The sequence below is a fragment of the Salminus brasiliensis genome, chromosome 10 (genome assembly GCF_030463535.1).
Source record: "Salminus brasiliensis chromosome 10, fSalBra1.hap2, whole genome shotgun sequence".
Classification (NCBI taxonomy): Eukaryota; Metazoa; Chordata; class Actinopteri; order Characiformes; family Bryconidae; genus Salminus; species Salminus brasiliensis.
Window position 1 is genome coordinate 37010316 of NC_132887.1, and position 27161 is coordinate 37037476.

The following is a 27161-nucleotide window of genomic DNA, read 5'->3' on the forward strand; positions in this document are numbered from 1 at the left end:
AACGAGCACATGAAGACCACTGGACTATGAGTGGATAACTGCTGCCCAAATAACAACACTGCAAAACATCCCAAAAGCCAGCAGCTGTTATATCTAGTGCCAGTTCATTGGTCGCAAACTGCCTGTAGTGTTGTTGAACACTGCGAAACACTCGGTCAGTGCATTGTTACCCCCCTCTCCGAGCCAGAACAGAGGACCAGACCTAAAACCACTTTCGTCTCCTGAAGTGGATGTCAACGCCAGAACCCAAAGCCACGTTCAGCTTGCAAACCTACTCCTTAAGAGCTATTATAAAAAGGGAACCAGCACAGCTGAATCTACTGCTGTTATCATCACAGACCATCAGTGACTTCAGATGAACACTTCTTAGAACGTCTTAGAGCATTAAACATGTCTTAGATTCTAGCAATGCGTGAGCAGACCATGCAGCAGCAGCAGCATCATCATCATCATCATCAGGGACTCCTCCCACCCCAGGCCAGCCCAGCCATACACTGAACAAACTCCTACCACCCAGGAGGAGATACAGCAGCATCCGTGCCAGAACACAATGAGCCTTGGATTAGTACACACTGCATACGAGCATTTCTATTGGTCGGCTCATGATGATGTTTGGACACAATGTAAACAGTGGCTGCCAGATCTAGATTTTGCTAAAATGTGAAAAAACAACAACAACAACAACAATAATATAGCCTCAGGAGAGTAACGATATACAAACCTATACCCTGTGTTTGTAGTTACCATATTCAGCCTAGATCTATACACCCCTTCAGAGCCAGAACGGAGGACCAGACCTAAAACCACTTTCGCCTCCTGAAGTGGATGTCAACGCCAGAGCCCAAAGCCATGTTTAGCTTGCAAACCTGCTCCTCGAGAGTACAAATATCAGCTTAGCCTAATGCTATTGTTATCATAGACCAAGAGAGACTTCAGCTGATCACATCAACATGTCCAAGATCGATTCTAGAACAACTGCCACTTTCACATTATGCCAAAACACACGTCTTGTATTCATCAATAATATATACCTATATACTGAGGTTATAATTACCATATTCGTCACAGATATGCATATTCATATCTATGGCAAGAGCAGAAGGTGACTTGACTTAGGTGACTGAGCAATGACAAATTTCCTTCTACTTAGATATCCATGTACTTACCCATCCACCCATCCATCCATCCATCCATCCATCCACCAACTTTTACAGCATTCAGCGGACACTCGTATCCATATTACTCAGAGGTAATATGAGTAGCTTTAGGAGTCTTGCCCAAGGACTCTTACTGGTGTGGTCCAGCAGTCACCTGGAATCAACCCTCATGGTAAAGCAGCCAAGTGACAGGTAGTGGTGTTATCTGTTGTGGGCTATACCAACTATCAATCAATCAATCAATCAATCTACAGTTATCATATTAATCATAAGCATATATTCATATTTATTGCATTTATTTGCTCTTGAACTGCTGTGTTTTGCCACAATCCTACAAACTGGTCTTCTGGAAGATGCTAACTGCATACCACCTACATTTACGGCATTTCGCTGACGCTCAGAGGTCATATGAGTAGTTTTAGGGGTCTTGCCCAGGGACTCTTACTGGTGTAGCCCAGACCTGGAACTGACCCTCAGTCTCCCACATGGTGAAGCAGCCCACTGACAGGTAGTGGGGTTATTGATTGTGCACTACACCAGCTATCTATCAATCAATCAATCAATCAATCAATCTACAGTTATCATATTAATCATAGATTATCTATTCATTTATTGATTATACCAACCAATGACACATAATTTCTACTATTACTCTACTATAATTTCTACTCAGCTACCTATTTACTTACCTACCCACATTTTCAGCATTTATTTTACAGAGGCCATATGAGTACTTTTAGGGGTCTTGCCCAAGGACCCTTCATCACCCGTCATCAAAGTCACCCAGACCTGGAACTGACCCTCAGTCTCCCACATGGTGAAGCAGCCCACTGACAGGGGATTGGGGTTATTGATTGTGCACTACACCAACTATCTATCAATCAATCAATCAATCAATCAATCTACAGTTATCATATTAATCATAGATTATCTATTCATTTATTGATTATACCAACCAAGCATTTATTTTACAGAGGCCATATGAGTAGTTTTAGGGGTCTTGCCCAAAGACCCTTCATGGTGAAGCAGCCCACTGACAGGTAGTGGGGTTATTGATTGTGCACTACACCAGCTATCTATCAATCAATCAATCTACAGTTATCAAAATAATCATAGATTATCAACCAAGCATTTATTTTACAGAGGTCATGAGTAATTTTAGGGGTCTTGCCCAAAGACCCTTCATGGTGTAGCCCAGCCTGAAAGTCACCCACACCTGGAACTGACCCTCAGTCTCCCACATGGTGAAGCAGCCCACTGACAGGGGATTGGGGTTATTGATTGTGCACTACACCAACTATCTATCAATCAATCAATCAATCAATCTACAGTTATCATAATTATAGATTATCTATTCATTTATTGATTATACCAACCAAGCATTTATTTTACAGAGGTCATATGAGTAGTTTTAGGGGTCTTGCCCAAAGACCCTTCATGGTGAAGCAGCCCACTGACAGGTAGTGGGGTTATTGATTGCGCGCTACACCAGCTATCAATCAATCAATCAATCAATCAATCTACAGTTAGCATATTAATCATAGGCGTACATTCATATTTATTGCATTTATCTGCTCTTGTGCTGCTGTGTTTTGCCACAATCCTACAAACTGGTCTTCTGGTAGATGCTAGAAGACCCTTGTGAGGTCTTTCTGTCCTCCTACCTGTCAGTGAACAAGTGCTCGGTTCACAAGAGCAGCTGACCAAACACAAACCCACCAAGCCGGCCAAACACAACCATCTGGTAACCAAGCAGGCTTAGCCATCCTCCAGCAGCCGTCTCAGAGCATCCACAGCCAGGCTCATCTTCTACACCACGGGGAGCTGAACTGTCTGGCCGGATGGGTTCCAGCTAACTAACCAGCTAACTAACTAGTGCCAGCTCGCACTCAGCCGGGCGAGCTCCATCCAGAAGCCTGAACGCAGACACGGAGCCTCCGACATCGGCACCGAGGTGTGGATGATCAGCAGCGGCTGACGGCTATAAGCTATAAGCGCTATAAGCTAGCGGCAGTTCAGCTCCCTCATCCAGCAAAACTCGCTCTTATCGCCTTTTAGCGAAGCTCTGAACAACTCAGGTGGGAAAGTAAACCAGGGGGCTTGCGGGGAGAGCTTTGGCTCGGTAACTCGGGCTGGCCGTGTGTCCTATAGCTAGCTAGTTAGCGAGCGAGCGAGCCAGGAAGGAAACGGTTAACGCCAGCTAGCTAAGCTAGCTAAGCTAAGCTAACTAGCAGAAGCTAGCGGCGCTCCTCGCCTTCCCGCGGTGACAGTCCCGGCCACAGTCCCGGCCACAGTCTTAGCCCACATTAGGGAAAACACCGCGTGTGACAGATAAACAAGGCGCGGCGGACTGGATTTAACAGCGGACGAGTCTCAGCGGAGTTAGCTAGCTAGCTAGCGAGCTAGTTAGCCAGCTAGCTCCGAGCTAAAGCCACACACACACACGAAGGCCCCGGTCGGCTCTCCGCTCGGCACTCCGCTCGGCTCCCCGCTCGGCTCCCCGGTCCCGGGCGCGCCGTGTTCCGCTCCGTAACCCCGCTCCGACTCTCACCGTGTAGCGCGGAGGCCTGCAGGATCGCCCCCGAGGTGCCGTCGATGACTTTGATGCTGCCCCGGCTTGTGACCGCCAGGATAGCGTTGAGGGCCGGGTGGTAGGACAGGCTCCGCAGGCCCTCCTCGTCGCAACGGAGGCATCCGTCCCTCAGAACAACCCAGTCGGAGGAGTTGGACGAGCAGGAGCCCGGCGAGGCCGCGGCCGCCATTTTTTGTCTTTTTGTAAGTTCACCTCCCCCGCTCCGCTCTGCTTCGGTGGCTCTGTCGATACGGCTACAAGTGGGGGAGAAAACAAGGGGGTAGAAAAATTCCGAAGTCCGAAGTAGCGCTGCTGGCTCTCCCTCCTGCTCGGCTTCTGTTCCTCTCCTCCCGAAACCGCGGCAGCTGCTATTCACCATTCGTTCTAGGTGAACGGCGGCGGCTCCGCTCAATGCAAACTCGGCGGCGGAACGGAACCAGCGTAGTCGCTACGTTAGCGCGCACGCCAAACCACTAGGGGCGCCGCAAGAACAACACAAACACACATGACAGCGAGTTTGGCTCGGGGGGTCGGTTGTAACCCCTCTTCGGGTGTGTAAGTGGGCTTGACGGCGATCATTTGAGCAGAAAACAGCACCGCTCTCTCCCTCAGCTAGAATTACTCTCAATTAATAAAACAAGAGTCTTTAAAGAACAAGGGCGAGTGGCTTATTCTGATGGCGGCGTCCCAAATGCCTCCTTATTGGTTACGAAGTGCACTCATCTGGCGAAGGAGCCTTTATTTACTGAACACGGTAGTGTCCCTATGTAGGGAGTAGGGAGTTATTTGGGTTCAGGTCACGGTTACACAGGTCTGTGTAAATCCCGGGGCTGTACAGTGGTTCCAGCATAGTCGTTTGGGGACAGTAGTCCTGGAAATGATGAACCTGTAGTGGATCTATGTCAGAAAGACCCTAAATAAAACCAGGGGTACTGGAATGTGAGTGTATTCCAGTTGGAAGGATATAATGGGCCGCTTATATTTCTGTATAGTTTGATTTAGTGGTGTCAGTTTTGTAATACATGCACTTTACAAGGCCATTACTTAAACACCTTAAATATATTAACAAATTATATGACCCATTCACAAAGTACTCTAAAAACAATGAAATGTGCATGACCCCTAGCATCCATGTTCAGGGGCCCTGCAATACGCATAATAGAAGGCAGGCTTAACGCAGCTGGCTAACATGACCGCTGCTGAGAAGCCAAACATCCCATCTGCATTTATTAGTCTCTACATTATTGGCTATTATTAGGATTATTAGGATTTCTGAAGTGCTGTGGAGGAGTTTCCCAACATACTGGTGTCACTGAAGACGTGACCCCACTCTGCAGTCAGAGTCATGCCCATATTAGGAACTCCGGGACTGAGCTGGAGGCCTCTATGAGAAAAATGGATGGGAAATTTTTTTTTAAAAGTGCCACCAAAGTGTGTCAAACCTAATTTCCCCCACATGACAACGGATTCTCTGAATTATGAGGTTGTTAACAGTCAAAATACGATACAATACTTTTATTAAAAAATTAAGCAGCAATCCTTAAGGTGCTTAAACATACAATAAATAACACAACTAAACAAACAAAAATATACACACAAATTTACACAGTGGATGATGAAAATATATACAATATAATTAACAGATATTGCACAACTCTGAGTAGTATATAAATAATATAATATAATATGATAATAAATATGGGAAAGTGAAAGTTTTTTCAGGTCCATGGTAGTGCTCTGTGAAGGTGTGTGTGTTTTGCTGTGTTCAGTTAATCCAGCAAGTGAGGCTAAATAAGTTTATCTGCTGGTGGTAGAGTACAGTTTGAGTAGCTGGAATAATGGTTATATAATAATGATTATAACATAATAATAATAATAATATACATAACTAAATAATAGTGTTCCTTTTATTAATTCAAATGTGTAAAAAATTATAGAAATAATATAATTTCCAGAATTTCAACATGTACAGGAGTTAATTTACCTACATGATTTCCTCACAGCTGTTCACAACTTTAAAAAAATGAATTATACATATTTTATATAATTTAGAATTTCTTAACATGTTTTATGAATACAACATTTTGTAGCAAGAATTAAAAATCAGTTATTTCAAGAAATTTTTGGATTCAAAATAGCAAAATATTTATTTAGCGTCAAAATTATAATCAGAATTCATACATAAGAAACAATAAAAAATGAATTTCCAAAAATTTGGTCTTCAATAATAAAAATGAATAATTCCATATAAGATAAGAGATAAGATAACCCGTTATTAGTCCCACAGTGGGGAAATTCTCAGTGTCACAGCAGAAAGGGATAGCAAGACACTCAGTTACAAAAATGTAGATAAATAATTTGCACTATATGCACAATATAAATAAGAATTTAAAAAGCAATAACAATATTATTTACAGGTTATTTATTCTTACATAGATTCACTACAGGTTCATCATTCTCATTCATACACAGACATCTCTATAAGAATCCACATTATTAGAATATTTAGAACTTATTATTATTAGTTAATATTAATAATAAATAATAATAGTAATAATAATTATTAATAATATTATTAGAACTTTTTTGTTAATAAAATTGTGGTCTGTGTTTTTTTTTAATGAAACGTGGTTATTTGCCTAATAATAGTGATTATTCTTGTGGTTATTATTAATGATAATTATAAAAATAAGTTGAATAGCACGCTTGCTTTTGTGTGACGTCATTTCATGGTGCAGGAGCGTATTTCAGAGCATCCAGGAATTTGTGGGGGAAGACGTCCCCTCCCCTTCACAGTGTGTTTTAGCGATTGGTAGCTCTTTTTTTTTTTATCTATTATTATCTATTATCTATTTATCTATTATCTATTATATTATTATTAGCTATACAAGGCCTTATAGCTAATGCTAATAAGGCATTAACATTTAATAAATGCAGTTAAATAGCGACGCTTTATCCAGATAAAAACTTCTCAGTAATGATCAATAAATATTTTTCCATAAATATTAATCTGGCATATTAATTTAACAGCCGCGTGAAGATGGGCAGTTAATCACGTGCACGGTTTTGACCAATGGAACAGTCGAGATAACGCTGCGTCACGACACCGGAAACTGGGACACAGCGTGTGTAGCGCTTGTAAATTGCTAAATTGAGTTGATGTATATTGCGACATTTTTCCTTTTCCATATGTTTTAAAACTATTATTACTTCTATTATTATTTTTACACTCGTAATTAAGGTGATTTAATTTAGTGTGATTTGATCCTCATGCCAGTGCAGCTGTATTTTGTTAGCTAGCTACTAGTTAAATAAATGCAGCCTTTTTATGTAACTGCAGGCTATTTTCTTTTTTAATTTGGTAAATAAAATAAAATAAAATAAATCTGTATTTACTAGTTACTACGCAGGACTCGCTAGCGGCATGCAACTTCCGTTATTTATAGCTGCACGATGTTATATAAAGCCATATAAACATATATTCCACGATATTATACGACCGTGAGAGTCCTGTTGCTTTTATACAACAGTTCGGGAAATATAATTAAATAAATAAGTTATTATTAATAAATAAATGGAGCCGTGAACGAACCATTTCACATGTTTTAATGTTAGCTAGTGTGTCCTTCCGCCGAATTATCGCGACAGCTAGTTCCTTTCCACGCAGCTTGCCGCTACCTCACGCTAATGAAGTCCATTCTCTCGCAGCCTGCACTTCTATCTCCAGCTCATTACATTTGTTTGTCCATTCTTGTCCGTTTGTTATGATTTTAGTTTCGTTTGGGGTCATTCTTGCTGTCTTACGTTCAGAGCGGAGTGATACAGTGCTTGTTTGGACGGTGGGGGTGTGTGTGTGTGTGTGTGGGGGGGGGGGGGGTGCTGTTATGGTATTGGATCGCATCGGGCATGTTCAATCAAACAACCCACAATGGATTCAAAACTGCACTGTGGGGCCCCTACTGCTACCAGACCCCTCTCAAATAACAGCAGAATACCAGCTTGCCTGACCTGTAACTGTACAGATCTGCGTAATGCATGCTGGGTATTGTAGTACAAGATATATGCAAACCATAGAAGGCAGTGAGTTGTCTCAAACTGACAAGGATGATGGAAGAGGTGCTACTCTACAGAATCTAGCATAACATCAGTAATGTATTAAATGTATAAGAATAGGTGTGCCTGTGAGGGTGAGGGTGTGTGTGTGTGTGTGTGTGTGTGTGGGGGGGGGGTGTCCAGTGTCCTGTCCAGGGGTTATTACTGCCTTACCCCCAATGATTCCGTGACCATGACCAGAAAGATATGGATAAGAAAGTGGATGGATGCTAGTTTTAAACCCCTTTACTGAATTATTGATGCGCTGGTTATATAATAGGCCGGTTACAGGACCCTTGAGCAACGCCCTTCATACTCTCTGCTCTCCAGGGCGCCACAGTGACTGCTGCCCACCGCTCCGGGCATGTGTGTTCACTGTTACTGTGTGTGTTTCACTGCACCGATAGGTTCAGCACTAATGGTCAGTATGAGTCTTGTCTATTATAAACTAAAATGTACTCAACGTGCTCAACACATATTATTAATATATCATAACATTATAATAAATTAAAAATAAATAAAGAAAAGCCACTGCATTAAATAGAATATTATAACTGAAACTGCCGTCTGCATTATACTATAATAAGTGAATAACATTCAGTTAGTACACAATAGCCTTTTTTAATGTTGTAAGCACTCACAAATCTTAACAATGGCCTACAAGAGGAAAGACGACACAATAAACGGTGTGGCGGTCAGTCTTGGCCAGTCAGCATTACTGTTGCCAAAGAGAAGAGAGTGTGTGTGTGTGTGTGTGTGGGAGGGAGGGAAAAAACCTCTCAGATCGAGATGAACATCTTTTATTCAAATTAATGACTTGTATCTGAACACCACAATTTTTCTGGACTTGAATTCTTCTTGAAGAACCTCGTTACAATCCGTTGGGTGTGTGTTCCATACACGAAGTATAAAGTTGTCGTGGATCGCAAGTTATACACATAGTATACACATTTTTTTAGTTTTGGCTACATTTACAGTCCAATAAAATAAACCACAGCCATAAAAAACGACTAATAAAAGGCACCCATTCTTAGTAGACATTGTTTCACTTGTGTCCTACAACCCTTTCATTATTTTCTGATTAAATTCATAAGTTAAGAATCAAAACTGCAAGGAAAAAAAAAAGCCGACAATAATGAAGAAGACAAATCCCAGTCGCCTTGAAATATCACAGAGGAAATGAGTCTGGTCAACGTTTAATTTGGAACTGGGATGAATTACAGATATCTTTAGCATTAGGCTTAATAGCACACAGGTGAACGGGTGTCTGACGCATGACTGTGTGTGTGTGTGTGTGTACCAGATCCAATCGCGCTGTCTAGAAATGAAGGATTTTCTTTAGTGTATTCTGTATAACGTAGGATACCCTTCACATGAATAGAGTTCTCTGTGCAAGAGCAACATCTAAATGCACGGCTTGCTCAGGAAAAGCTCCACCTTTTTGGTGGATATAAAGTTAACCACATTAAATACATCAGCTCTGTCCTCTTCGCCCGTCACTGTGGAGGAGTAATCCGGGTAAAATAAAGAAATAAAAGAAATAAAGAAATAAAGATTCCATGCTCCTTCTTCTGCGTCCGTGTAAACAGTCCTGCGGTGTCCCTCCCCGCGGTGCGCTGTCAATGTCCAGGCAACGTGCCAACCGAGGCCAGCGCCGTCCAATCACACGCCAGTATACAGGGAGAGGAAGTAGATATACAAAAGGAAGATGGGGTATATGAGGAGGGGCTTCTTGGTCTTGAATTCGTCACCGACGAGTAGCGACGCAGCGCTGTATGCAGCCCAGAATACTCCAGCGAGCTGAAATAAATGTTAGAAAATAAGTGTGAGGTAATTTAAACTGAGGCAGCAAGATAATATTATTTGGTGGCCTCAACATATTATTTTGTGACCACTAGAAACTCAAATGTACGTCATTATTTATTTATTTTTTTTTTAAACCCCTTTAGCGTCACTGCTGGACTGAGAATCGTCCACCAACCAGAAATATCCAGCCACAACAGCGTCCTGTGTGCAGCTGCGATGAGCTACGAGTGTTTAAACACTCCAGCAGCACTGCTGTGTCCACTTGAACCAGCGTAACTGCACTGTATATTGGGTCCCCTCTGTCTAATAACAGTGCTTGGACCCAGGAAATCACCACTTGGCAATATATTTATTACTATTATTTTTTTAAACAGTAGCTCGAATGGAGCCAACGGATGACTGGAGCCAAAAATGATGCATAAATTGCATAGAGTTAATGAGGAAAAGCATGAGGATGTGGAAAAGCACACCACCACCATCTCAGGGTCACTGCACTGTAGACTGAGACATGCAGCCTAGAACCTCTGACCTTTACAGACTACCTGTACACACAGCTGTGGACAGGAACACACACTGACCAATTGGACTCAGTTGTAGACAGACAGGAAAGGGGTTAGTGTGAGCATACAGGAAGAGAGCAGCATTTATATCCTACATACTGTTCCATTCTTGTATCTATCCATCTTATCGAGGCTGTATGCTCACACTCCCCCCTCCCTTCCTGTCTGTCTGATTGGCGGTCTACAATTTAGTCCAATTCGTCAATGTCTATTCCTGTCCGCAGCTGTATGTGCAGGTAGTAAAGCTGTGAGTGTCTCAATTTACAGACGACACCCAGATCAGATCCACAGTGTTAGTGTGACAAATGTCCTCTACTTCCTGTTAGGTTGGGTTTACCTTTATGAGCGTAGAGACAATGTCAAAACTCCCAGTAACCAAGAGCACGGGAGCTATTACGATGAGCGGGAGCAAGGAGTATCCAATCACTCCGAGAACTTGACCGTAGGAAACCTGGATAAGAACAACAGAGAAGTTGTCTTACTAAAGAATGATGGGGGTTAGCACATGTCACTCTCTGCTAGGCACTCACATACACACACATATTATATATATATATGAATGAATTTTACACCAGTGAGCACTTTCATAGTATTACCTCTCCACCCAGCACTCGTGCAAGGAGGAAAATCGTCAGAGAGCCGAATATCCAAATGGTAATTATCCAGGACACAACCTAGGGATAAAAATAAGATAAGCTTGAGTGGTTTCAGTGAGGAAGCATCCTAATTTAAAGTATTGCAATTGTTGTATTAGGCTCTATTTTAGCGACCGTGGGCCGCCAACCGAGCACCGAGCATCTTGATTTCGGGCGTGTCTTTGCCGTCATACCATCGAGAAAAGTTGGCCTTGCGCAGCTTGAAAAGCGCAACAGTCATGTACTGAGTCTCTTAATGAATCACGGGTGTGTTTTGGGGCGTAACGTGCAGTAATAAACAAATCAGCACGCCGCTCGCCGCTCCCTTTAAGAGCCAGGTGCGGTCTGACTTTGGCGGATTGCTATTTCAGTGGTGTTAAGTGTGGGGGGGGTGTACAAGCGTCTGGCCAAGATAGCAACGAACGTCTGACTGTTAACGTCTGCCTGGATTGTTTTTTAGTCAGTGGAGCTCCTGTGTTTTCAGCAATACGCCAGAAATCGTCTTGAACACACCTTATTTCGAGACCACCGCGCCCATCGGTATAGATATATTTGTGAGCGTTGTCGTCGTTTAAACGATGCAAACGGAAGGCGTGAAAGTAGACTGTTGCCGAGGTGTAAGACAGCAATGAGCATCGTGAGGTGCCTTGAGCAACGGTGTACAATGGGGCCCAAAATCTTCCATGTCACAAAGAAAATTATATTATCCATTATCCGATCTCTATTATTATTATTCTTCGTCCATTTTATTTACAGTAGAACCCGTCCAGGCTTTCCATGTAGCGACAGACTACCCACCCTCCCCACCAGGAGTGAATGGGTTGCAAAATTCTGCGCACCCTACCTATGTCCCAATGACACAACACCCAACCAATCACATGGGGTACCACAGCAACCACTTGGCAACACACTAGTAGACCACCTAGGAACGCCACACCCGACTCTCTCATACTAGAGGACTTGTGACTGTTTGGATCTGAAATGAACGATTAGTAATTCCTCACCCGGAACTGTCCGTAGATGGAAATCATGGAGAAGAGGAGCACGACGGCCAGTGGCCCCCAGAAGTCGGGGTTGTCGCGGACCACCTGTCTGTTGAATCCCAGCGATGGCATAGGCATCAGCACACATCTGACCTTATAGTAGATGTCCTTCAGGTCAATATCCAGCTCCTCCCTGTTGAGAAGAGACAGAAACAGTATTAGAAAAGATGAGAGATTGAGGGGAAACACTTGTGATAACAAGCATCAATGTCTCCAAACTGCCTCCAAGCTTGACGTTTTTCGTGGCTACCCTAAAAACGTACAGCAGAGGCTTAGTGTCCTCGGATTCGTCCTCCTCCACCTCCAGCAGCCAGCCGTAACCTCTTTGCCTAAGGAAGGTGGTGGCATACGCATCCCTGCCTTGATCGCCGCCCATGTTCAGCTTGATATCCGGGGCGTCGATGGTGCCACTCAGTTCTGCAGAGGACAGTACACAGCTGGTGAACTGTGTGGTCAGTAGCCAAACCCCAGTGTCAGCAGCAGTGAGACGGTTGTGCAAGTAGTCAATTTGCACTGCCAATAACTAAATTACACTGTCAGTAGTTCGGCTGTACAGTCCATAGATGAATTATACAGTTAGTAGGTAAATTATACTGCCAGTGCCTAAATTACATTGTCAGTAGCCAAGTTATGCTGTCAGTAGCTACATTATACTGTAAGTAAATAATGACAATAACTGCATCCCATACTGTCAGTAGTTATAATATACCTATTATAATGTCAGGAGCTAAATGATCATGTCAGGAGCTAAACAACAGTGAGTAGCTAAATTACACTGTAGTTAAATTACACTGTCAGTAATTATACTGTAGTTAAAGAACACTGTCAGTAGCAAAATTATACTGTAGTTAAATTACACTGTCAGTAGTTAAATTATACTGTAAGCATGTACACTGTATTGTCAGTAGTTACAATTATACTGCAGCTAAATTACACAGTAGTTCAATTGTACTGTCAGTAGTTACATTACACTGTCTGTAGTTAAATTATACTGTAAGCATGTACACTCAACTGTCAGAAGTGAAATGTCACTGCCTGTAGCTAAATTGTACTGTAGTTAAATTACACTGTCAGCACATAAACTGAACTGTCAGTAGTTAAATTACACTGTCAGCACATAAACTGAACTGTCAGTAGTTAAATTAGAAAATGATTATTTCAGTAGTTTAGTTACACTGTCGGTAGTTTAATTAGCCGTGCTGTCAGTAGTTAAACACGGCTAGCTAATTAAACTACTGACAGCACAGCTAGCTAATTAAACTCCTGACAGCACGGCTAGCTAACTAAACTACTGACAGCACGGCCAATTAAAGTAGTCAGTAGTTAAACTGTCAGTAGTTTAGCTAGCTAGCCGTGCTGTCAGTAGTTTAGTTAGCTAGCCGTGCTGTCAGTAGTTTAGCTAGCTAGCCGTGCTGTCAGTAGTTTCGCTAGCTAGCCGTGCTGTCAGTAGTTTCGCTAGCTAGCCGTGCTGTCAGTAGTTTCGCTAGCTAGCCGTGCTGTCAGTAGTTTAGCTAGCTAGCCGTGCTGTCAGTAGTTTAGCTAGCTAGCCGTTCTGTCAGTAGTTTAGCTAGCTAGCCGTGCTGTCAGTAGTTTAGCTAGCTAGCCGTGCTGTCAGTAGTTTAGCTAGCTAGCCGTGCTGTCAGTAGTTTAATTAGCTAGCCGTGCTGTCAGTAGTTTAGCTAGCTAGCCGTGCTGTCAGTAGTTTAATTAGCTAGCCGTGCTGTCAGTAGTTTAGCTAGCTAGCCGTGCTGTCAGTAGTTTAGTAGACCTGTAGCTAACTATTAGCATATGTAGATTTCCTGTGTTTAGGACTGGTGTGTGTGTGTGTGTGTGTGTGTGTGTGTGTGTGTGTGTGTGTTAGCTAGGGTAGCTAGGTTAACCAGCTAGCCCGCTCAGTAGATTATCGCTGCTGAAGCCTGAACTAACGACACCGTCTCGCGGGATCCGGAGCTCGGTTCTGGGTCTCCGGGTCGCCGCTGTGGCTAAGCTGTCCAGCTAAGGTACCTTCGGCGTCAGTCGACGAGACGAAGGTAAAATCCCCGCTGGTCGGAGAGAACTGCATTGTTGGCGGTTGGCGCTGATCTCCCCCCGCAGCTCGAGCTCCCTTCAGCGTCCAGGCAGAGTCACAGAGGCGGTGCTGGTCCAGCAGCGCTCACACCATAGTCCGGTCGGGACGGCTTTGAGGTGAAACGCTCGAAGTTCGGCCTCGGCCCGTCCAGAACATCAACCTGAAAAACAGAGGAAGTGCAGCAGAGACGACACGTCAAAATCTCCACAGCGGGGCGGCGGGACGGTCGCCCTCCAGCGCTCAACCCGGGACACTGCAGGGTGCGTTCCAGCCTCTCTGAGGGACCCGTGCTGCCCTCAAGACCCTCCCCCGAACTGCGTGCTCGGGACGTTGGAGCTCGTCCGGTGCTTTTGCAAAATATACAGTAGCTAAAATATGTATATATAAAATATTTATAAAATATGAAAGCGCAAAAAAATAGTTGCCATGTCAAAATAATGACAGCATTAGTATCTGAATATGAAATTATATTTTAAAAATATCAAGAAAGTATATATATTCAAAATAATGAGAGAATCTTACAATAATTAGAAATTATTAATAAAAAAACATCAAGAAAGTTTTTAAAAATAATGATAAATCATCAAACAAAATAAAAAAGAACTTAAAACAATAACTTAGCATTAGCATCTAAAAATAATAATTTCAAAATATTTTTAAAAAATATATATAAAAAAATCAAGAAAGTATCTCAAAATAATGAAAAATCATTAAAAACAAAAAATATCAAGGAAGTATCTTAAAATAATAACTTAGCATTAGCATCTCAAAATAATTTGAAATAATCTAAAAGAAACATTAAGAAAGTATCTCAAAATAATGAGAAATCATCAAAACAAATATCAAGGAACTTTCTCAAAATAATAACTTAGCCTTAGCAACTAATAATAATGAGAGGATTTCAAAATAATAAGAAAGTATCTCGAAATAATGAGAAATCATCTCAAAATAATGACTTAGCAATTTAGAAAAACTATAATTAGGTGCTGTTTTTTCATTATTATTATTATTATTATTCCATAGAAACAACATGTCAGCTTAGAGAAAATGTTATCTTTCATTTCCTTTTTTTTTCTCTCCAAAATGTACTTTCTGCATTACTGTAACAAAACAAGCAGCAGATTGTGAGCATTAGCAAGTTTGAATCCAGTAACACACTTCAGTAGTGTGTATTTATCTGTTTGTTTGTTTGTGTGCTTTGTTTTGTATTTGTGTGTGGATGCGAGAGTGTCATTGAAATATATTGTGGTAGCTGATACTAAATACCTTAAATACAATCAATTCAAAATACAATTATATTCATTCAGAGTTGGGGGCATTCCAAACAAATCTATCTAAAGCTCGTTATTACACAAATAAACTTTTAAACTTTTTGATGACCAGAAGAGCGTTTTGCAGGCTGTGTAACGTGTGCTTCCAGAATGTGTTGGTATTTAATTGTATTTAATTGAATCCATTCTTCCCTCCCCGTGTCACTGGCTGCAACACAAGCCCAAAGCAGGATCAATCCACCTCTATGCTTTAACAGTTGGAGAGGTGTTCTTTGCATGTAATGCTACAGCCTTTTTGCCTCCAAACACACCTTTGTTTTCGGCTCACCTATGTCTAAAAGACTTCATTCGAAAACTTTGGGTGCTGATTTTTGTGGTGAAGATGCAGGATGACTCATCTATGAAGGTCATGTGTTTGAGCAGGTGTGGCTGCAGTGCATCCCACCACGGAAGGTCCTAAAGATCAATCCATAAGAATTCCCTTTATAGCAACACTATATGTGCAGTTCTCGTACATAATGCCTGATGTCACGTAAACAATAAACTAAAGTGGACTGTTTTTGAGACGTAGTATATATATATATAAAACACGTCTCAAAAACAGTCCATTTTAGTTTATTGTTATATATATATATATATATATATATATATATATATATATATACTACGTCTCAAAAACAGTCCATTTTAGTTTATTGTTATTTATATATATATATATATATATATATATATATATATATATATATATATACTACGTCTCAAAAACAGTCCATTTTAGTTTATTGTTATATATATATATATATATATATATATATATATATATATATATATATATATATATATATATTACGTCTCAAAAACAGTCCATTTTAGTTTATTGTTATTTATATATATATGGTTTATATAAGGTGTTTGCAATGTTTACAAACTGTATCTAAAATCTTTACAGTTTTACACACCTTGCATATTTTAACTTGCAGAATTACACAATATGCTTGTCATTATTATTATTAATATTATTATTATTATTACCAAATAATCATACATAATTACATTTCCGTTGTGACAATGCTGAGCAGGAAGCGTACGCAGAAGAGCAACGTTATTAATTCGTATTTTTAATCGTAATTTTCTGAGAAAGTAACTACTCTCTTTTAATAACACTTGTTTATTATTATTATTATTATTATTATTTTATTAATAAAACTTTGCGCCAAATAGGCCTGACCAATGGCGTTAGTTCTCCCCGGCTCGACTTCTAGCTCAGTGATTGGCTGCGAGGAACAGCCTGACCAATGGCCTCCGTCTCACCGTGTGACGTCAGGTTTTGCCGCCAAAGTCGAACTGGGCTTGTGGTGAGGGGCTGGAGGGGCTGGAGCGGCTGCGGACGAAGACGGGGTTAGCTCTCTAAACACGTCCAGCTAACTTAATAAGTTCGTCAAACGCCTTATTTAAAGAGACAGTTTGTAGCCTGAAAGCTAGCTGCATTAAAGGTTTGCTTAGTCGGCGCCTTGACTTAACCACAGTAGTTTAACAGCTAGCCAGCGCTAGTTAGTTAGCTAGCTAGCTAACAAGTTAGCCGGTTTTGGCGGCGACGGACTCGTTTTAGTCGAGTTAAGCTCAAAATCGATGGAAGTGATCGGGCTCGACACACCCGTCCTGCCTGAGGGGCCGGTTGACTTTTGAATGGGAGCTTCTGCTTTCTAAATCTGGACCCTCTAACGGTCGCTTGACTCCTGAACCGAGACGCTCAGCACTAGCCCAGCAGCTGCTTATCCGCTCGGTCTGAAGCCCCGAGGTTAAAATGGGGATTCAGGGACTTCTACAGTTCCTAAAGGATGCCTCAGAGCCCGTCCATGTGAAGAAGTACAAGGGACAGGCCGTGGCGGTGGACACCTACTGCTGGCTGCACAAGGGGGCGTTTTCCTGCGCGGAGAAGCTGGCCAAAGGGGAGCCCACTGATCAGTGAGTGTCTGCTGGCAGGTTGGGCCCTTAGTGTAAGAAGCAGGGCTCTGCTGTTTTTGGGGGACTGGCCTTTTCAGTATTTTCAGATGATGATGATGATGATGACATGTCTAGTAGGTCACTAAGGCGAATCCTTTAGGACCTTTAAGCCCCTGCTGGCATGCTGTGATCTCCAGCAGCTGACACTTCACTGTACTGAGCATCCGGCTCTATATGGCAGAAATATCACCCCGTGACATTTCATAAACATTTGGAGAAATATTTACAACCCCACATTTAACCAGCTGTTCAGATTCAGTGGCTGCAAAGGGTGGAGGATCAAGGTGCCCTTCACAGCCGTGTGGAGGCGATGCCTCGGTATGACAGGGATGTACACAGGGTTAGTTGGTGGTTTTAATGTTTTGGTTGTTTGGTTGATATTACTACATTATATTATCAGCATTTAGCTGACGCTCTTATCCAGAGCGACTTACAAGGTAACTGGTGTTGCAGAGGAGGGCCAATGTAGTGTTGGGGGTCTTGCCCAGGGACTATTATTGGTGATTATGGGGAATCGACAGACTGGGAATCGAACCCCAGTCTCCCACATGGTGTGGTAGCTCAGTGGCAGGTAGTGGTGCTATTTGTAGTGGTGCTATTTATATTACACTTGAGTGTAATAGCATGTTCATATGTTCATGACTGTTTGTGATATTGACTCTTAGGGGTCGTACACTCACTAATCATGTTCGTTCCATATTAATAACGCATTCATTAATTACGACATTTACATTCAGGAGTAAATACAGGACAGTTTTGTGATACTCTGACAGTTTGGCGTTACATGGCAGAAATATCACACCAATATTTGTAGAAATATTTACAGATTTATGAGCACCACATTTAACAAGCTGTTCAAATGTAATGACTGCAAAGGGTTAAAAATCAAGCATTGACGTGAACAGCGTGATTTGATCAAGTAAATTGCATAAAGACCGAACTTAGAATGTATAAAAACTACAAGAATATGATTCATATTTTATTAACGTTTACAATACCATCTAAAAGTGCCTTTGGCGTCGTTGTAAGAGACGAAAGTAGCTCAAAACAAGCGTTTCCAAACAGTACTTGCGCTAAAATCATTTTATGATGTTTATGATAATGCGAACTTGTCATTTAAACCACTGACGGGTGCAGTGAATAACACGGATTATCGGCTACCGATGGCACCTGTCGAGAGGTGGGATCTACGTATTAGACAGCAAGTGAACAGTCAGTTGTTGAAAAAATGGGCAAGTGTAATACTACAAGATCCAAATTGTGATGACCAGAAGACTGGGTCAGTACCTACCAAAGGTGCTTCGGAGAAGTGTAGCTGGCTCCCAATATCTCTGTATAATTGATGTGATCCATGGAGTCTCCCCACACCTCACAGCTTGGAGAGCTTAAAGGATCTGCTGCTAACGGCTTGGTGCCCTTCAGAGGTCTTGTGGAGTCAATGCCTCAATATTAGTTTTTGGTTTTAATGTTGTGGTTGTTTGGTTGAGTGTAATAGCATGATATTTTCATGTGGCTGAATGGCTCCTTTAGTGGAAGACTAAGACTTATTTTAAACAGTCTAATCATATTCGTGCCATATTAATGACGCATAAATGAATGAAGGCTCTTATTCGAAGCTAATATCAACACATGCCTCATTTACGTTCTGGAGTAAATGCATCTCTAACCGTTTTGTCCTCTCTATCTTCATCAGGTACGTGTCCTACTGTATGAAGTTTGTGGACATGCTCCTGTCCTTTGGAGTCAAGCCCATCTTGGTGTTCGATGGACGAAACCTTCCTTCAAAGCGGGAAGTGGAGAAAGCGCGGCGAGAGTGAGCACTCAGTTCAGTTTTTAGAAAGCAGAAAGGGAAGTGGTCTGAGAAGTGTCTTAAACTGTTATTCTTTTGCTCTAAATATCAGACGGCGTGAGACGAACCTGCAGAAGGGGAAACAGCTGCTGCGGGAGGGGAAGCTGGCGGAGGCCAGAGACTGCTTTACTCGATGTGTTAATGTCACGCCCTCCATGGCCCATGAAGTCATTAAGGTAAGACGTTCTTAAAGCCATATTATGTAGCTGTTTTACTTTAAAACTGCAGCTTCAGAATCATGTTGATGGTACCACTGACTGTAATGGGGAGAATGGCGTTTCGGTCATTGCCACCGCACCCCACCCCATTCTGGGCCGGGCTGGGCCGGGTCACTGCTAGACTATGGAACTTTGGTGGAGCTGCACGGAGTCATATTTGTGTAAAATCCTGCAATGTTACTTTGCCACATAATTATTTTACTTCAGACGACTGCCTGTAGCTTGTTTAATGCATGAGTTGCTGCTTTGCAGCAGTGCAATGAAAATAAATGACACTTCTCAATAGTGCAAATGCAAATTCTTGCATAATACTGCTTTAAAGAAGGGGTTTGGATCTACGTCTGATTAGTGGATCCTCAGGGTCAGGGGACCTGGCGATTTCCTCCAAGCATGGCGGCTACCTAAAGGTGTTGGGAGCCTTACTAGTGCTAGGGAATATATATATATGTGTGTGTGTGTGTGTGTGTGTTATTATTTATTTAATTTTCATATATTTATATAAATAACCTTTGGTTATTTTTAAGAGTGTAGTAACGCCTGTTGTTTTAACCATACCGCTGTGTTGTCACTGTCTTTAGGCTGCCAGGACGCGTGGGGTGGATTGTGTGGTGGCCCCTTATGAGGCAGATGCCCAGCTGGCCTTCCTAAACAAAAGTGGACTAGCTCAAGCTATCATCACTGAAGACTCTGACCTGCTGGCATTTGGCTGCAAAAAGGTAATGAAGCTGTTCTAGAGAATTGTCTGGTTTGGTGGCTACAGTGGTGCTCAGTCAGATGCAGGTCTGACTGCTTCGGTGGTCCTCATGGAGACTTACAGATATTAGACGGATGTTACTATTACTAATAAACATAAAGAAAAAAAAAAGATGGAGAGATAGAGATCCAGTCGCAGAACTTGGGACTTCTGAATGTGGTTTGAGTGATCTGGTCGAAATCTGATGACGATGCCAGGTGTAAACAGGCTTAAACAGTGTTCTCTGTACTGTGCTCCCTCACTGCAGGTAATATTGAAGATGGACAAGCAGGGGAATGGTCTGGAGATCGAGCAGTGCCACCTGGGCCGCTGTCGGTCGCTGGGTGATGTCTTTACGGAGGAGAAGTTCCGCTACATGTGCATCCTGTCAGGCTGCGACTACCTAGCCTCGCTGTATGGCATCGGTTTGGGCAAAGCTTGCAAGCTGCTAAAAATGGCCAACAACCCCGACATACTCAAGGTACAAACTAGTTTTGTTTTTTTTGTTTTTAAGATAAATATTGGAAATTCTGAATATTAATGTCGACAGATTGAACTAATTCTGGATTTAATGTGCATCCCATTAAAGAAATTACCACTCTGTTGTTGTACCTAGGTGATCAGGAAGATCGGCCAGTACCTGAAGATGAACATCACAGTACCTGACGAGTACATTGAGGGCTTTGTAAAGGCCAACAACACGTTCCTGTACCAGCTCGTGTTTGACCCCATCAATAGGAAGGTGGTGCCCCTGAACCCTTACCCGGAGCACATCGACCCAGCAACGCTCAGCTATGCAGGAGTGTATCTTTTCACATGAGGAGAGTTAAAATGATCGTATGTGTTTTAGGTGGACTTGATGGAGATTACACTGATATGGGGATGTTTTAATCAGTTGCTGTCTCTGTCTTCAAGTAGTTGTGTTGGTGTGTTGAAATGAAGATCTACATCTGCAAGTCTTGAGTCTTACTAGAGATCTGTATTTGCAAAATTTCTAGTAATGTTTGAGACCATATTTGGAGGAGAACGTGCTTCAATAGGGAATATTTCTCTGTGCTTTCCATCTCTTGGAGATGTCCCTTAATTTGTTTTGATTACAGAAATGTGGGGGACAAGCAAGGTCTGCAAATGGCTCTGGGAAACGTGGATATAAACACTATGGAGAGAATTGATCATTTCGACCCGGATGCTCCTTTAGTAAAGGTAAAAACTGAAAGACCGTCTTCACCACAGTCTATATTTAGTTGTCATTATTGATTATGGTTTCACTGCTTAGTAAAACACAATTAATTAAGGCAATTAGGTAATTAACAATGCCAGTTCGACCTTAAGACAATAGCAGTTTCCTGATAAGGGATACATGTTTATAAGAATACATGGAACAGTATGATATACAAGGCTCTAAATGTGGTTCCTTTATGATTGCCACACTTCTACACCAGCTACACGTTGACCCCTCTTTATCCCACCCCACAGCCCGTCAAAGCACCTCGCAGTCGAGGCTGGAGCGACAGGTGTGAAGCTCAGAGCCTGACCCATGGCAGCATCTGGAGCAGGGGTTACAAGCCAGGCACATCCTCCCAACCTCCGACACAGTCCTCCCCTCACAGACCCACTCCCACCCTGGGAAAAGAGAGGCTTGTTACGGTGAAGGGCCTGAAACTTCCCAACAGAGAGCCGCAGGTCAAAAGACCCCGTGAAGGTAAGCAGGGAGTGGCTGTCTTACTGAGATGTACGAACGTCCGGTAGAAAGGTAGAAGCCTCCAAATATTGGGTTTTGAAGCACTAGACTAAGTTCTAGAATAACTTTGAGATGAGCTGGAGAGGCAGTTATGATCCAGAACCAACCACCTAGCATCGGTTGGTGAACTTAATAACGCTGTCGAATTTCTCTAAGATCCAAGGTCCATTTTTAAAGGCCCAGTGTTTCCCGGTTCCTCAGGTGACTGAGAACGTTAGTGCAGATATGATCAGTTGGTGTAAACAAGAGCAGTCCATCCACAACTGCATGAAGATCTCTATAGCGCAACCCCTTATTGCTAAGACGAATGCAAATTTGAGAGTGCAGTGATGCGCAAAGCATAAACACTGGTCTGCAGAGATGTGGAAAAAGTAATGTGGTCAGATGAGTCATCCTTCAACTAGGCATGTGTGCATACATTAGATAACAACGCAATAACGCATTAGAGGGAGTGATGTATATGGCGTGATATGTTGAGGCGGAGGAGCTGATCTACTTGGCCTTTAGCCTTGTGCCAATGACTGCAGGCCACCAGTGCCATATCTCAGGACATCTTCAGGTGCTTCAGGCTTATGTGGGTTAGTTTTAGAAGAAATAATCGAACACAGTCATACCATGGCACTACTTCCACTTACAATAATATTTCAGGCAAAGACACAAACCCAAATGAGACACAGCTTTAGCCAACCTGAGGTCGCCTCTCATCTCTGTCCCTCTGTGGCGAGACTCAGTCTTTGCATATGCACGTTTCAACGAAGGGAGTCAGCCAGTATGTGAAAATGCCTCTTCTATGCATTCTATGCTCTTCTGGAATTTATTTTGTAATATTTCTTGTGGAAACATCATATCCCAGTGCAACAGATGCACAAACACAGTAAAAGTGAGTTAGCTTGAAGAATAAAGCTCGGTTCCAGCTTTCTCCTGGACACCCCCAGTCAGCATGTGTATTTTGTCCGGTTTCATCACTTGCTCACCTGATTTAGCATCACCAGGTGTTGAATGAGCACCATAAATAATACTAGACTACCATGAAGAGAGCTTTGGAGACATTCTAATGAATACAGTGATGAAAAACTGCCACGTTCTGTGTGAATGTTAGTGATTTAGTGAGTAAACAAACACTTATAGCCCAGACCTGGAGCTTTTCATTCTAACTGTATAGATACCCAAAACATCTGCCCAGTACTGCGCATACATGGATCAATTCTGAATGTATAACGATTGTTTTAATATGTTCCTGTGGTGCAGAATCGACTGTGTCTGAAGAGGACATGTTGGATCAGTACTCGACCAGCCCAAAGAGACACTGCAGATCAGTGCCTCCCTTTCAAGCTCCAGTCACCAAGGAAGCAGAGCGCAGCACTGCCAAGGACAGCGGTTGTGGGGTGATGGCCAGCAAGCCCCGCCCCCGTAACCGCTTTGCCACGCTGCTGCAGTGGAGGAACCAATCGGACGAGAACGACGGAGAGCAGGGAACCCGCAGCAGGTAAGCACACTGCCCATAGAATGAGCAGGTGGGAATTGGTCCACAGCTTCACAATACAGTACACCACATGGCTAACTTTCCATGAAGCATCTGCTGTTTATTTAAGTGCGTCGACAGTGATACAATCTGACATTTGTGGTAAGCTCTGCAGTTTAGTTATGAACGATTACGTCAGCAAGCAAAGGTCATAACTGGTGTTGTGTGGGCTGAGAACTGAGGGGAAAAAAAAAAAGAACCGTAATTATGGTTAGCAAGGGTACCGACACCTCTGGCTGGTATCTCCTTCAGATTTTTTGCCAGCAGAGATGACTCTGGAGCGAAATCTCAGGAGCAGAAGTCCTGTGCGAAGGAAGAGTCGTCCAGTTCTGAGAAACTGGACGACAGGCCCTCACCTGCCAGAGACACAGGAACAGAGAACGAGACTGCAGCCCCCCTTACCGAACCCTCCATCTCACCACCCCCTGGCCAAGCCAGCGTGGGCCTTGGGGCCTTCAGGTGGTCCGGCAGCAGTGGAGAACGTTCCAGAACTGTCTCAGCACCTTCATCCTCTACCACAGACCGGACCAGAACCCCCAGCGTTCCCTCAGGCCTTTCAGCCCTGCGCCAGTTCCAGAGGAAAAAGGATAGTTTCTCTTGGGGAGAATCCTCTCAGCGCTCCGGTCAGTCCTGCCCTGTAGAGGGTGCTGTTGACATAGAAACTCCTCCAGGTTCTCCTCCCTCTCAGGACAGCGCTTACTTCTCTCAGCCCAGCAGCGGCCCTTCTAGTGTGGAGGATTCACCGAGCAGAAGTCAGGTCATTGGTGACTCACCTGAAAAGGTGATCATTAAACTAAACTTATATTATAACTTATATTAAATAAAGCCATTATTTCCCCCCAGTTTTCCCTCTACCCTCATTTTGACCTCTTCTTCTTATTTCTCGTGTTCAGGAGGCAGAGCATTGGAAAGGTTCTGATTCTTCAGTGATTCTCTGCGACTCTCCTGTAGAGGAAGTGAAATTTACACCCTGTAAAACAAAGGTAAGCCACGCTAGGGCAAAATGCCCTGACGTCACGCGGAGCTAAGCTATTCCGTATGGCCACTCAGGTTTAATTGTTGTGGGCGGAGTGTTGTGTCGCGGTGGTGGGGAAATATCTATGAATTGGCATGTATCTCAGTAAGCATCTGTCTGAAAGCTGTGTAGGCTTGACCGGTGGGGACAACCCCTAATAAAGTGAAAGTTTGCGATGACTGTTGATTCTTTTGTCTTTCGTTCTAACTCCTCTCTTCCTCAACCCCACTCCCCCACCCTCCTTACACCCCCGCGCACCGTAGGTGTCAGGTTTGCCACGGATGCGGCCCAGTGAGCAGGATAAGGGCGGTAAGATCAGACCCTCTGCTCCAGCCAGGGTGAGCGGCTTGAGAAAGAAGTCAGGCACTGTGGGAAAGAAGGCGGCCGTTAGTAACGAGAACAACCCAGGACTGCAGGCCACCATCAGCGGCCTCTGGAAGAACTTTGGCTTTAAAAAGTATGTACGTGTGATGCTGATGCTGCTCCTTATTGAAATCCCTTTCTACAGGTTTGGTGTTGTCCTAGTTTTTGCGGTTAGTTTAAATCCTAATCCCCAAAATTCAACTCAATGTGCAATATCCCATAAAGTACAATTAAAATAAAAATAAATGTGTGTGTGTATATATATATATATATATATATATATATATATATATATATATATATATATATATATATATATATATATATATATATATATATATATATATATATATATATATATATATATATATATAGAGAGAGAGAGAGAGAGAGAGAGAGAAAATTACCATGCAAATGTTTATGTATTTATTCTATAGCATATCTGATTGTTTATAGTTGGTAAAGTTCAGTGCAATATCCCATAAAGTACAATTAATAAATAATAACATAAAAAAAATATATATATAAATAATTTGTTTTATTTATTTATTTATTTTTAATAATATATATTTTTGTTGTGTGTGTGTATATATATATATATATATATATATATATATATATATATATATATATATATAAATTTACCATGCAAATATAAAGGTTTTTTTTATGTATTTATTCAATATCATATCTGATTGTTTATAGTTGGTAAAGTTAAGTACAATCCAAACTGGGTTGTTATTTTGTATTTTTAAGCATCAGCTTAATTTATTCCATTCAGTACTACATCGGAGCAGTACCAACTAGATCAGTGCTTAAATGCTGGACAGTAGTGATGGGGACTAATCTAGCATGTGCCATTAGCATGACTGAGGTGCATCTCAATGCTTATGCGCAATGAGTGGCTATAAGATAATTCAGAGTGAGGTGGTGTCTGGCAAAGGCTGAAAGGAAATTCCTTTCTGGTAAGAGTGGCTAGAATAAGACACTCCTGAGCTGAGTCAACTGGGTGATCTGTCATAGTTGTGGGAAGACCTAGAAGCCAGCAATGTTTGTGGTTCTGAGAAGCAGATCTGCCTTCTTTAATGTATCTTGTGGTCTGTTTTCCGGCTTGACTTGCCAGAACAACCTGATCTGGCCTTGTTGACAGTTGTTTCACGTGTTAATTATATTGGAGGACCGTCTGCAGCTGGTTCTAATTTTAGGCATTTAAGTAGTAATACGTGAGAGGGTCTGTGACTTTGTTTCTTATAAGAAAATTAAGTTTTTAATCAGTGACTCTTTGTGTTCAGTTATATTACATGGTTATATTGCATATTTCTCTGTTATAAATAGGTTATAGGCCATAAATATAAACAGCAAGTTACACTGTAAACTGTTTCTGACAAGTGTCTAAATTTCCTTTGTGCCTCTGTTTTAGAGAGAACTCAAAGATAAGCCCGAATAAGGGGAAGCCCATGTCACCAGTGAAGGACAACGTGTAGACGAACAACCCTTGATGGAACAAACACCACCACTTCCAGCTGTGGCCAGGTTGCCAGATGTGCAGAATTCTACTGTAAGGCATACAGTTACACAGCTGAATACACTCTCCAAGAGTAAAGACTGACCTGACTCCCACAGGCCTTTCGGAACGGCGGGCTCGGATTACACACCTGCTCTTTAAACTCTTGAAACATACTGTGTATGTTCATCTTATCTCGAGTCAACCTGTGAATCTCACTATGATTTTTAATTTCAGTAAATAAAAAGGACAAATAAATAACCCACCCTTCATTGTCATTGCACAGCAGTACACCTTTGTATTTAACCCAACACACCCACACTAGTGAGTGACTGCAGCACACCCACGCTGGGAGCATTGAGTACATGCGCAGTAGTGGGCAGTCACATCATTAGGGGATTTCATTGAGCTTCATGTGTTAGTAGAAATTCTTAAGGGGAGGGTTGTAGCAGTCCTGTAGTGACCGTGTGCTCACTTGGGTGATAAACACTGCACTGCTAGGTGAATAAACAATGCATAGTTGTGAGTTTGCCGCCCGTAGCTGGACTGGTTTGGGAATGCGCCATGATACTAATGTGAATGAGGGCCTGAGGCTGAGAAGAATGAATGCGAATAGTGTCAATTAGCATGACTTCATGCTGACTGGCACCCTTATTATTCATTTATCACTTTGCCACGTAGTGTTTTTGATGAAGGTTGATATAGTGTTTAGTACAAAGACTATACTCATAAAAAAGCCTGATGCCTTTAAAGGGCCCCCCGTCCTTCATTTTTTGGGCTTTATTATGTTGGCCTTGAGATCCATTTGGGTCATTTTACAACACTATCCAGCTTCTTTGTTTATCTATTTATTTATTAATGAAGACTGGTGTGTGTTTGTGTGTATATAAACAAACCCTCCTATGATTGGGCATCCTGAACTGTGCTTCATTCAAAAAGCAGTCCAGGGTAAAATCTTCAGCATGAATAGATGGGCATTAATTATTGTATGCTAAATGGGCAGGACTA

The 27161-nt window shown here is 42.3% G+C and overlaps 3 protein-coding genes across 8 annotated transcripts in view; 1 reads left to right on the plus strand and 2 right to left on the minus strand.

Moving 5' to 3' along the window:
• Positions 1-4112, minus strand: part of birc6 (baculoviral IAP repeat containing 6) — a 140309-nt gene extending 136197 nt beyond the window's left edge. For all 6 annotated transcript variants that reach the window (XM_072689990.1, XM_072689986.1, XM_072689987.1 and 3 more), the window contains exon 1: positions 3709-4112. In XM_072689990.1, the coding sequence (XP_072546091.1) occupies positions 3709-4108 (400 nt within the window). In that variant the 5' untranslated portion in view covers positions 4109-4112. The remainder of the gene's footprint in view (positions 1-3708) is intronic.
• A 4493-nt stretch (positions 4113-8605) lies between these two features.
• yipf4 (Yip1 domain family, member 4) lies at positions 8606-14168 on the minus strand. The gene is made up of 6 exons (XM_072690545.1): positions 13870-14168; positions 12129-12282; positions 11827-11998; positions 10784-10861; positions 10525-10638; positions 8606-9621 (listed from the first exon to the last, which is right to left on the minus strand). Exons 1-6 carry the CDS (start codon positions 13925-13927, stop codon positions 9484-9486), a joined length of 714 nt encoding a protein of 237 aa, XP_072546646.1. The 5' UTR covers positions 13928-14168; the 3' UTR covers positions 8606-9483.
• Positions 14169-17008: 2840 nt separating this feature from the next.
• exo1 (exonuclease 1) lies at positions 17009-26348 on the plus strand. Its single transcript, XM_072690546.1, has 13 exons — positions 17009-17169; positions 18902-19021; positions 19110-19233; positions 19854-19991; positions 20277-20489; positions 20625-20812; positions 21109-21211; positions 21485-21710; positions 22998-23235; positions 23524-24052; positions 24165-24254; positions 24550-24743; positions 26070-26348. The coding sequence occupies exons 1-13, from the start codon at positions 17009-17011 to the stop codon at positions 26131-26133; spliced, it is 2388 nt and encodes a 795-aa protein (XP_072546647.1). The 3' UTR covers positions 26134-26348.
• Positions 26349-27161: the final 813 nt, after the last annotated feature.

Excerpts from the sequence above, each read along its gene's own strand:
- yipf4 (XM_072690545.1), bottom strand. The coding sequence starts at position 13,927 with ATGCAGTTCTCTCCGACCAGCGGGGATTTTACCTTCGTCTCGTCGACT. Across the intron at positions 12,283-13,869 it reads CTCGTCGACTGACGCCGAAG|AACTGAGTGGCACCATCGAC; the intron begins GTACCTTAGCTG and ends TGTCCTCTGCAG. Across the intron at positions 9,622-10,524 it reads TTGTCTCTACGCTCATAAAG|CTCGCTGGAGTATTCTGGGC; the intron begins GTAAACCCAACC and ends CATTTATTTCAG.
- exo1 (XM_072690546.1), top strand. The coding sequence starts at position 17,009 with ATGGGGATTCAGGGACTTCTACAGTTCCTAAAGGATGCCTCAGAGCCC. Across the intron at positions 19,234-19,853 it reads TGGCCCATGAAGTCATTAAG|GCTGCCAGGACGCGTGGGGT; the intron begins GTAAGACGTTCT and ends CACTGTCTTTAG. Across the intron at positions 20,813-21,108 it reads ACGCTCAGCTATGCAGGAGT|AAATGTGGGGGACAAGCAAG; the intron begins GTATCTTTTCAC and ends TTTTGATTACAG.